Genomic DNA, 10,954 nt, shown 5'->3' on the forward strand with positions numbered 1-10,954 from the left:
TCTCCATTATTTTCCAGGAACATCTTTCTTTCCTCATGTAATAATAAAATACAATTATTGTGTTTAAAAAAAGAACTGGTGGGGAGGCACATGGAAAATACAAAGAGAGATAAGAATTGAGACTTATTCCCAAGAGATGACAGCTGCCACAGGTTCTTCTTTCTTCTTTCTCTGTCACCTGCAGCAATATTCTATCAGTGAGTTTTTGCCAAGTTATGCTGAAGTAACAAGGAATCCCAGAATCTCCAATGCTTACAACAGCTAATGTGTACTTCTTACTTATACTTATTTTTATAAAAAGTCAGCTCAAGATGGAGTTGCAAGTTTTCTTTATTTGGGGATTCAGACTGAGGAAGCAGATCTATCAAGTACTGAATTAGTTTTGTGGCAGAAGAAAAAGAGGGGCGGTGGCACTAAGCTCTTGAGGGTATTTCTTGATCCTTTTCTCTTGGTCAACTTTCAAGGCTATTTGGAGGTAAATGGAGACCACAGCATGCTGGATGGAGGACAGACTACAGAACTCACTTTCCACAGCAGAGAGGGAACAAAGAGAAGCTCAAGTGGCCTCATTCTTTTCAGGGGTGGGGGCCACATGGAAGGATCCTGAGGAAATTTGCATCTCTTCTTTCTCTCTATGGCGGGGCAGGAAGCAGAGTTGGAACACAGGGGGCGACTTGCCCAGCCCATTCACCTGTGGAGTGAGGTCGATGTCTTCTGGGGCCTTGGGACAGCCCAAGGAGAAGCTCTGCAGCATGGAGGTCAAAAAGAGGAAGAGCTCGGAGCGGGCCAGGCTCTCGCCCAGACAGATGCGTTTTCCTGGGGGCATAAGAGAAGGAAAGCACCCAGTTCCCGCGCCCATTCCTCCTGGACATTTGCATGCTCATTTGTATAGATTTACACGTGAAGCACTTCTGCTCATATTCTTGTCCTCCATGCAAATAATCTGAGTACACGAATCCCTCTCTGTTCCACCTCATTACAACTGCCCTGTACCATCTCCTCTGTATTTCCTGGTCCCTTGTCATTGCCTCTTTCACATTCCCTTTCTCTGTATGTCTCTGATTAAATATATTATCAACTAAGTTTTATGAAGATCATGGAAGAACCTCTCTAATGTATCCTATGCAAAGCAGCAAGAGAGGCATAGGTGAGCTGAGACCTGCAAGGTTCCCTCCTAGGCTGATGTTCATTGGGTTGGCTGCAGATCTGTACTGGCTGTTGGAATACCGAACTACTTCTAAAGGAGTTGATATACAGTTACTGCTCCAAGCTTCGGGTCTGGCTCACCATGGCCCCTCCCCCGGGTCCTAAGGCCCACCCCCAGTCAGCAGCAAACCCAGTAAGCCTCCCAGATCCAGCACACCAGTGGTAACAGTTCTGATTGGCGGACAGCCATGTCATGCTTATTAAGCATCTCAGTTGGCACTTCTGTGCACCCTCGCCCCACCACCCTCACTCTCAGATCCTGCACTCATATCCCAAGGTGGAATTAAACACTGCAGAAGTGTCCTGTGGATGGAGCCCTCATTATCTCCTAGTGTACAACCCAGACTTGGGTCCACGTGGTATACCCACGGGTGAGCAGCAATTGTTTCGCTGTACTGGACACAGGGAGGGAACCTGGAGAGCTGCCTCTCAGAGCACCATAAACTGTATAATCCTTCAGGAATCTGACCATTTCTGTCACGGTGAACTTGCATGGACTTGCTTTGGCCAGTAAAGTGTGGGATAAATTGATGTGTTTTGTGATTTCTTCCTTGCTTCTGCACTCGGCAGGATACAGTCCCCATCGGCCCCAGTCTCTAGGTTATCTTGAGTCCAGGCCCCCTGGTTGGGATGTTGGTACAACAGTAAGCCTGAAATTAACTTTTGGCCTTGAGCTGCGGAGCCATTGGGGTTGTTGATTACAGTAGCTCCTCTGACTGACACAGGCCCTGGCCTCCCAAGGGGCCTTGGACAAGCCCCCGTTCTCCTGAGCCTCTCTGATTCCAGCTTTACAGAGGAACATATGATTCAACTCTAACACATCTATTTTTATAATCGATCAAAGAAAAAATAGTTTGATCATCTTGACAGGAGCTGAGAATAGACTTGAGAATACTCAAGACCAAATCCTCATTCAAAGCTTAAAAAAAGAAAAAAAAAACTTTTGTTAAACTGGAACAGAGGGAGACTTTTCCTTAATTTGATTTAAAACTGAGATAAATATGTGCTAGACTAGCCATAAAATATCTGAAAAAGACCATGGTCAGCAGTAGCTTAATAGAGAAAACTGATTTATTTATTTATTTATTTATTTCTTAAAGTTAGGAATCAGACAAGTGCAAGTCCATGATGTGAGGGAAAAAACAAAATATAGATTTAATGTAAGAAAGGATTAGGTCAAAATATCAGTTGCAGATGCTATCTATGATCAATTATCTGGAAAGTCCAAGAGAACCTATGAAAAACTGTTAGTGATAAACGTATCAGGAAACTGCCTCATTATAGCAGAAATACATAAAAATCAGTGGCTTTCAGATATTATAATTAAAGCATTTTAAAATACCATGAGAAGAGGCTCTATGAACAGTAGCAAAAACCTCCCCTAGAGGTTGAAATGCAGGAATAAATTTAGAAAGAAATGTGAAAAACTCAGATTTAAAACACAGAAAAAGTACAAGTGATATACTAAGTGACATAAGAACTGACTGAATGGGGACTCACACTATTTCATCTAGTATACTTTATAATGTGACGTTTCCAAACTCCAAAGGCTTCCCGATTCATCTACAAATTTATGTTAATTCTAACAAAATCACTATGGGTTTTGGCGGAGTGGGGTGGAGGACCTTGACAAAATAATACCAGACTGTAATTGAAAGAAAAAAAATAAGTTAGAAGAGCCATAGGAGTCTGAAAAATCAGAGTGATGGAGGAGGATTAACTCCTGTGAAATAGTAAAACATATTATAAAGCCTGATGATTGACATGGTATGGACAGATGGTATAGCTAGAAAAGACAGACAGGGCAGTGGATTGGCATGGATATGGACTAACATCCATAAAGCAGAAGTAAACTTAAGGGAATTTAAAGTTTTAGTATATGATAAATTTCAAATCAGTTGCTAAAAGTTAAATTACTAGATAAGTCATTGAAAAGGGACCTTCACATGACTAAACATGAGTACTTCTTAAATTTTGTGGCCTAAATTCCTGGGGCCCTCACTTTGGTTTTGGTGTAGATTTCAACAACTGACTAACAAAAAAAACTTGATATATTTTCTGTCTCTTTACATCTTTTCCACCTCTTTTCTTTTCTTCTCTTTAAATCTTTCTTTCACTTTCCTACCTATTATCTAGCTAGCTAGCTATTAGCTATCCATCAGCTAACTTCGTATGTGTGAATACATATAATTAAAAATTTGGAAGTACACCCTCTGTAATACCAACAAATATGTTTTTGTTGGTGAATCACAGGTGGTCTTCATCTTCAACTTGACTACTTTCTGGAAAAAATAATAGTTAATAATAGTTGTTTTTTGTAACAAAAAAATGAAAATGTCTTTCCCAATTCTTGGCACACAAAAGGTGCTCAATCACAGGTCATTCATTTGTTTGGTTTTCCTGTGCTTATACATGTGCATGTGCCTTGGTTTTTTTACTTTTATCTCCACCACCAACTTAGTCTCAATCTTTCTCTTCCATCTCACTTCAGAATCCTCATCTTTTCCACCCAGTGTTTGATGTGGACAAAGGGAGAAAATCACACAGAACTGTCTCAAAAGTGAGAAGGGAGCAACTCACCCATGGAGAAAGGAATAAAGGCTTCCCGTTTCCTAAAGTTGCCCTTGGCATCCAAAAAGTGTCCAGGATAGAAGGTGTCTGGCTTCTCAAAGTGGCGTGGGTCATGGAGGACAGAGTTCATGACAGGGTACACAGTAGTGTTCTGAGAGGGTATCAAATTCAAGAGACCCAGATGGCCATCAGTAAGGTGTGACTGAATCAATTCCAGTATATCCACAGTTGACAACAAACTTTACCCATGATAAGGCTCTGCAGTTGAAGGCTAAATTACGGAAATAATTCTGCCCTGTTTCATTAATAGTTGTGTCCTGGGCCTTCTGGATACCCCTACCAACCACCCTGATCCCTCTTCCCCTAAGACCCTTTGGACTTCCCTATGATCCATCAACCGCATGTTCCCATCTGGCTCAGCAGAGACCTCCATGCCATCACTAGGGCCAGAATCAATGAGTTGGTGATTAGGGTGGTTTGATATTGTGAACATCATCTCTAAATACATTCAACTTGGGCTGGGGCTGTAGCTCAGTGGCAGAGCACTTGCCTAGCATGTGTGAGGCACTGGGTTTGAGTCTCAGCATTGCATGAAAATAAATAAATACATCCAACTCAGGAATGACTCAGGACACCATGGTAGAATAGAAAGAGTTAGAACCACAGGCACTGATCTAAAGATGTGCAACTATTAAATTATAAAAAGGAAATCACACAGACCCATAAAATATAAAAAACAAGCAAGATGTGTTTGCATGAACATAAGTATAAGCATGAAAGGAGATATACCACACTGTCCACACAGCTGCAAAATAAGATATAGCATGATATGAACTTCATATACATGTCTATCAGGTATATGATTATATGAGCTTAAAGGAAATATGGAAGCAAAAATGTCAAACTGTCAGCACCTTCTCATGAAAAAGGAAGTTGAGGAAGATGAGGAAAGGAAAAGACAGCTCCACCATAGAACAAGTTTAATAAGTATATGCCACTTTCTTCAGCAAAAGTAACTCTAACATCTAATAAAAGTAAAAATAAAGAAAGAAAGAACAGAAAGGGGAGGACTTTTCTATTTCCAAAATCCCCTTCACCCCATAAAAAATAAGAAAATAAAAATCTTCCATATAGCCCAGTGACCAGAGACATGAACTATCATGGTTGCACAAGGATCATAAGCTGGCACCCTCCATCCATGATTCTGTGGCCCTGAAGATCTCACCTTAGGGAGATGATACCCTCGGAAGTTGGTGTCCTGAATGACGGAGTGTGGGATACCAATTGGGACTAGGTCACTGTATCTCTGAATCTCATGGATGACCGCATCCGTGTAAGGCATTTTTGCTCTATCTTCAAGGGCTGGGAGACGCTTGCTGCCAACGACCCTGTCAATCTCTGCCTGGACTTCCTCTGAGATGGAGAGGATGTGGGAGGAGTCACAATAGTGAAAACCTATAACAAGGGGGCTCAACAAAGGCATCTGAAGAGTGGCCTGCAGGCTGGGGGAAGAGGCTTAAGAACTCTTCATTAAGGTATTATCACTCCTTCTCAATGAAAGCATCAGGAAAGAAAGTCAATGCCTTCCTCAGGGAGAAGTCCTGTCTAATTCTTCCATTCTAATTATGAGACATGTTCACTTGGTAAATATGGGTGAGTGGAAATTAATTCAACACTTAAGGTCAAACCCTCCTTTTTTTTCCCTTCTTTTACTGAGAATGAGTTGTGGCTGGAACTAACGCCATGTCCTTTTCTCTCATTGGCTTGCTATGCAATCTTAGATGGGTCACTTTCCCTTTCTGTGGAAGCAGTTTTGATGAGATGAGAGTTTCTCCAAGTTTGCTCTACAGACCATCAGCACAAGCATCAAAAACTTTTAAATCCATCACAAATCAACAATATACTCCAAATTGTTAAGCTGCTTGTGAACCTCAAGTTTTTCTATCAAGAGTCATGTGATTTTGCAGACTGCAAAATGCTTTGTAAAAAGGTAATGCTTTGTGACCTGTGATGCTTTGTAAACCTCATTTACAAATTGAAAACATGCCATAAAGCTCAAAAGTAACTTCTGAACTACATTTGAATGAAAATATTTTGTCAACTGTAAAGTACCTCGTCAAACTCAAATTGCTTTCGGTGGCTACAATTTATTATAATTAGTACATCCGTGCTGGGGTGGATTTTTTCTTTTTCCTGACCCATCAGAACCAAAGTCTGTTTTTACCCATTAACCAACCACCTTCCATCATAGTAAAGCCGCCCCTGCCCCCAACACACATACAGGACCTGCTCACCCAAGACATCCGGGTGCTTCAGCAGCAATAAGAGCGCATATCGGAGGGTGGTGCTGGAGGTCTCTGTTCCAGCAAAGAAGAGTGAAAGCACGGTGTGGACGAGGTTTTTATAGTGGAACTCACTCTCGGGAACAAATCGTTCCTCTGGGTGAAGGTTGACAGTCCTTAACATCTCTCTTTGCAAAAATTTCCAGTTTCAGAGTCTTCTTTTCTACACACCTACCCCCAGATTACCCTATACCAGTTTTTCCACTTCCTTTTTTCCTCTTTCCTCTATTCAAGGTCTACAGAGTAGCAATAGCATAGGTTCTGGAGCCAGAATTCCTGGATTCAAATTCAGGTCCTGCCATTTCCCAACGTTGTGTTATGAGGCAAGAACATAACCTCTCTCTGCCAATGTTGTGTTGTGAGGCAAGCACATAACCTCTCTGTGCCTCAGTTAAATATTAAACAACCTCACATGGGGTTGTTTAATATTATGATTTTAAACACTCAATAAACACTATTGCTTAATTATTGTCCCGGCTTTGTGATCGCCATCTTGGTTCTTGGTTATCTTTGTTTCCTGATTGGCCACTGCAGCTGCGTATTCAGACATGATAAGGAAACTCTTTAACACTTTGTATGGCATTTTCCAGACCAGTCAGAACAGACATAAACCCAGACCAATAAGAACACGGAAGGGGGGCCTCTGATCAATCAGAATGAGGGGAAGTGGGAGGGAGCAGGGTATTGAGCCCAGTGATAACTCTTCAGTTACTGAGTCCTAGAAGGCATTGTTGGTGAGGCTGAGGAAGAGCCAGGTGGAGGCCTGGAGGTTGTGCCAGTGGCTGGATCACCAACAGTAAAAAGTGTCCCGTACTTAACACACCGACTACCAGCTCAGTGTCAGTAGGATGGCCCACACTCTCACTCCCACCCAACCCCAATCCCGGCTGGCCTTGCCTTGTCCATGCGGAGAAGGAAGGAATCAATGAAGTCCCGGGGAGCACTGGGGTCCAAGGTTTCTTGGTGCCTCTCAATGTTCTCAGTGATAAAATCTTTTAGTTCTTGAATGATTCTGCACAGATGAGTATGGGGGCCAGGAAAATGTTTCAGGATTCCCGAGAGGAGTTCAAACACCTAAGGACAAGACAGGAAGATCCCAGAATCTGGTGCTGGGGCCCTGGGCTTGCACTGGCAGCCTTGAAGTTGTGCCCTGCACAACACTGTGACATGTAAAGCCAAGCTGGTAGAGAGGGTGACCGTGCTTCCCAGGTGAGCACATGCGGGCACATCATACACACGTACATGCATGTGGGCAGGCACACAGTGCCACAAGCACGGCTGCTGGCTGTCCAAACCACTGTGTGTGTGTGTGTGTGTGTGTGTGTGTATGTTGGGGGGATTTATACTGGAGGTTGAACCCAGAAGCACTTTACCATTGAGCTACAACCCCAGCTCTTTTTATTTTTTATTTTGAGACAGAGTGTCCCTCAATTACTGAGACTGAGCTCAAACTTATAATCCTCCTGCCTCAGCTTCCCATGTAGTTGGGATCTTCTCTCACCATCCATAATTTTTGCAGGCCTAATTCCTATTCCCAACCTAACTCTTGCCTCACCTGGAGAGTGTAGGAGATGAAGTGTGTGCAGGGCTGGTGTCATGTGTACCTCAAAGTTCAGGAACAGGAGTGTGTGTGAGCAGGTAAAGGGAACCTGCATGTGAACCCATAGCCAGGATTTGGAAAGCCACTAGGGCACAGCTTCCTGGGTTGTGGAATAGGGAATGAACTTAAAGAGTATTTTTCCTAGAGGAAGGGATGCCATTTTCTAATTTTCAATACAAAGTCACCATGGATGCTAACAGGTGCCTTGTGGGCCTGTTACTCAGAAGAAGGGAGAGATTAAAATAAGCTCCTCCCCTTCCAAAATCCAAACCCACCTCACTTTCTTGCTCCTGAGCTCTGGACAGGGAGAACCTGGTCCCATCCTGGAATCTTTGGCCTCACCTGACTGTAGAAGGAGCTGAGGATGGTGAAGGCTTGGTTCAGTAAACTTAGCAGACGTAGGAATTTGGGGTCCTGGTAATTAAAGCGTTCATCAAAGATAATGGAGCAGATGATGTTGGCTGTGACGGAGTGAAAGAGGAGGGTGGGGTCCAGATAGGTCCCTGGAGATGAGAGGTTTATCATGGAGGTCTGGATGTCCCCTGCATTGCACTGTCCTCCTGGGTGACTCTGACCTATCTGGCGCTATATTCACTCTGAGGTTGGTTTCTCTGTCTCCTGGATGGTCCATCTATTCCTTGGCCTTTGAGTCTAAGCTTTTCTTTCTGCACATCTCTCTGTGTCTTTTATTTATTTTATTTATTTATTTATTTATTTTTGGTGTCTCTCTTGATCTGAGTTTCTTTCTACATCTGTGTCTCTCTGTCTTTCTTCTCTCTGATTTGATGTCTGAAACTGTGTCAGTTCTCTTTCTGTCCCTACCTTTCATATCCTTCTCTCCATTGCCCACTAATATTTTATGTCTCTTCCAGCTCTACTTATAGCCTTGACTCCTTCATTTGTAATCTTTTCCTTGAAATTTCTATGACTAGATCTTGGTTTGTATCCTGAACTTTTCTCTCTTGCCGTCTCTCTCCCTTCCTCCTCCGTCTCTTTCTCTGTGTACCTCAATCTCCCACTCTTTCCCTCCCTGAATCTGTCTCTGCATTTCCCTGCCCCTGTCTCTGAGTCTTGTGGAGCCCCCTCGTGCTCACCCTGGGATTTCCACAGCTCCTCCACCAAATTCTGAGCCTCCTCCTTGATTCTCTCCTCAATACTTCGCTTTCCCATCCCAAAGTCCTTCATGGTGGTCAGACAGAACCGCTGGAGGACTTTCCAAGACTTTCCATTGGCAAAACTCACACCTGATTGGTGGGGCACAGAAGTAATGTTAGGAGGACTCATGCATTCCCAGGTCCCTCTAGTCCCCATCATGTCCCCCACTCACCAGTTCCCTGGAAGATGGAGTCAGTGATGGCAATGAGCCCTCGGCCAGAAAAGGTCTCAGCTTGATGCACCAGAGCCTCTCTTATGGCCTCATATCCACACAGGATGATGACTGGTCGGGGTCCCAGGTGCACTGTAAAGACGTCCCCATACTTCTCCCGCAGCTGTGGACACAGGGTCCAGATCTCACTATTGTGCCCAAGAGAAGGGCCTTCTGGTCTGACACCTGGACCACTCCTTCCAATGGAGCCTGAGCCCTGCTTTATGAAAGCCCATCAAGGAAGAAGCCAAACTTGAACTCTGTAGCTTCATTCAAGTCTCACACCATGTCATTCCCCAGGCTGTCCTTCTCCAGCTTTCTCAATAATTTCCCCTGTTCTGAATTTTATGAATCGTAATCTCCACACTAAATCTCCAGGACTTCTCCTGTCTCCACTATAGGACCACAACTCAAAGTCCCAAAACTATCAGAAAGTCCCCCTCCAGTCTATCACCTACATGCATTCTCATAGGAACTCCAGAAGCTTCTCTGCCTGCCTTGTGGGGACAAATCATGACTGAAAGAGAATTCCTAAGCTGGTCTAGAGAATTCCACCCCAAGACTTCCACCCCAAGTTAGACCCTTGACAGTCTTGCTGCCTTGAGCTGTTTCCACTCAACCCATTCCATCCCTTCCTCCTCTTTCCCCCTCCAATCTCACCTCCTTGAAGGTCTTGAGAAAGCCTTTAGAGTCTATTTGCAAAATGTTCCCCAGGAAGGGAAGAGGCCAGGGTCCAGGAGGTAGGCGACCCTTGGAGTTGGGGCGGCCCCAGATCCAGAGAAGAAAGAGGCTAATGAGGACAATGAAGAGTGGGAAGCTGGACAGAACCATAGTCCCCTCTATGCCAGCTGTCTGTTCTTCTGCTCCTCTTGCAAGACAGACTATTTTGTTTGTTTGATTTCTGTGGTTAGGGGAGGAGGTTGTGCCAGGAATCTACTTGGCAGAGCTCCTACTAACTCTGCAGGGAGCCCAAGGGAGGCAGGCACTGTTGGGTCACATGATTAGTTCTCAGTGTTGAGTCCCAGAACCAGCTTCCCATTGGCCACTAGCTGCCCGAGCCATCTCCATGAGGAAAGCCCTGGAATGTGCAACATGTCCCTCAAGGACATACCGACGGGGATGTGTCCAGGCTGGTTTCAAGTGGCTCCCCTGCTAAGTGGCTCTCAGCCGTTTTCATCAGGGGTGGCCTTCCAGCATGAGGGAGGAAGAGGGGGCCTCCCTGTGCACTTTGGGGCAGGAAGGCATTCTGGGTATTAAAAGAAAGTGACCTATGGAGAAGGTGGCATGGGCTGGTGCAAGAGGTCTGGTTCCGTTTGTGGCGGGGGGACTGATTTTGTCTTTGATTAATTTATTCACCCACACCTCACCAAATAGTTTGAACGCCTCTCAGAGGCCTCACACGACTGTAGGTGCTCTCACTGCAGCAGTGAAGGAGAGAGCAGGCTGCCCTTCACAGAGTTGGCAGTCCCTCTGAAAAGGCACCTGGGGACCTGAGAACCAGTAAGCCACAGGCAAAATGGTGGGGTCCCCTCCTGATGCAGGAGGTCGGACTTTGGATGTTGGTTTGATTTCAGAAGATTTTGAAAAAATTTATCTAGAGACCCAAGGTGCCACTGTGGAACCATGATGCTCACAGCACATGGGTGAGGAGGCGCTTCCCTGGAGAGAATCCACAGGGAGAGGTAACAGGGAACAGGAGCAGGGAGGACCACAGCAGGCGTGACCGAGTCTGCAGTGTGGGGACCTCGAGGTGCTGTGTGAAGAAAAGAGTCAGACACACGCAATCAGAATCAGATAATTCCTTAATGTGAGAGGGCCAGACCAGGCAGGTCCATGGAGACAAGGAGGTTGGTGTTTGCAGGGCCTGGG

At 44.7% G+C, this 10,954-nt stretch overlaps 1 protein-coding gene across 1 annotated transcript; it reads right to left on the reverse strand.

Annotated features, from left to right (window-relative positions):
• Nucleotides 1-319: 319 nt before the first annotated feature.
• LOC124966667 (cytochrome P450 2B4-like) lies at nucleotides 320-9,945 on the reverse strand. The gene is made up of 9 exons (XM_047528202.1): nucleotides 9,746-9,945; nucleotides 9,047-9,209; nucleotides 8,814-8,963; nucleotides 8,062-8,222; nucleotides 7,017-7,193; nucleotides 6,072-6,213; nucleotides 5,003-5,190; nucleotides 3,787-3,928; nucleotides 320-816 (listed from the first exon to the last, which is right to left on the reverse strand). The coding sequence occupies exons 1-9, from the start codon at nucleotides 9,914-9,916 to the stop codon at nucleotides 557-559; spliced, it is 1,554 nt and encodes a 517-aa protein (XP_047384158.1). The 5' UTR covers nucleotides 9,917-9,945; the 3' UTR covers nucleotides 320-556.
• Nucleotides 9,946-10,954: the final 1,009 nt, after the last annotated feature.

The sequence above is a fragment of the Sciurus carolinensis genome, chromosome 16, assembly GCF_902686445.1.
Source record: "Sciurus carolinensis chromosome 16, mSciCar1.2, whole genome shotgun sequence".
Classification (NCBI taxonomy): Eukaryota; Metazoa; Chordata; class Mammalia; order Rodentia; family Sciuridae; genus Sciurus; species Sciurus carolinensis.

What these genes read in the sequence shown, in the direction of transcription:
- LOC124966667 (XM_047528202.1), bottom strand. Translation starts at nt 9,916, where the DNA reads ATGGTTCTGTCCAGCTTCCCACTCTTCATTGTCCTCATTAGCCTCTTT. An exon ending in CTCCATCTTCCAGGGAACTG is followed by an intron (nt 8,964 to 9,046) that starts GTGAGTGGGGGA and finishes CCCACCAATCAG; the next exon opens with GTGTGAGTTTTGCCAATGGA. An exon ending in GGAGCTGTGGAAATCCCAGG is followed by an intron (nt 8,223 to 8,813) that starts GTGAGCACGAGG and finishes TCTCATCTCCAG; the next exon opens with GGACCTATCTGGACCCCACC.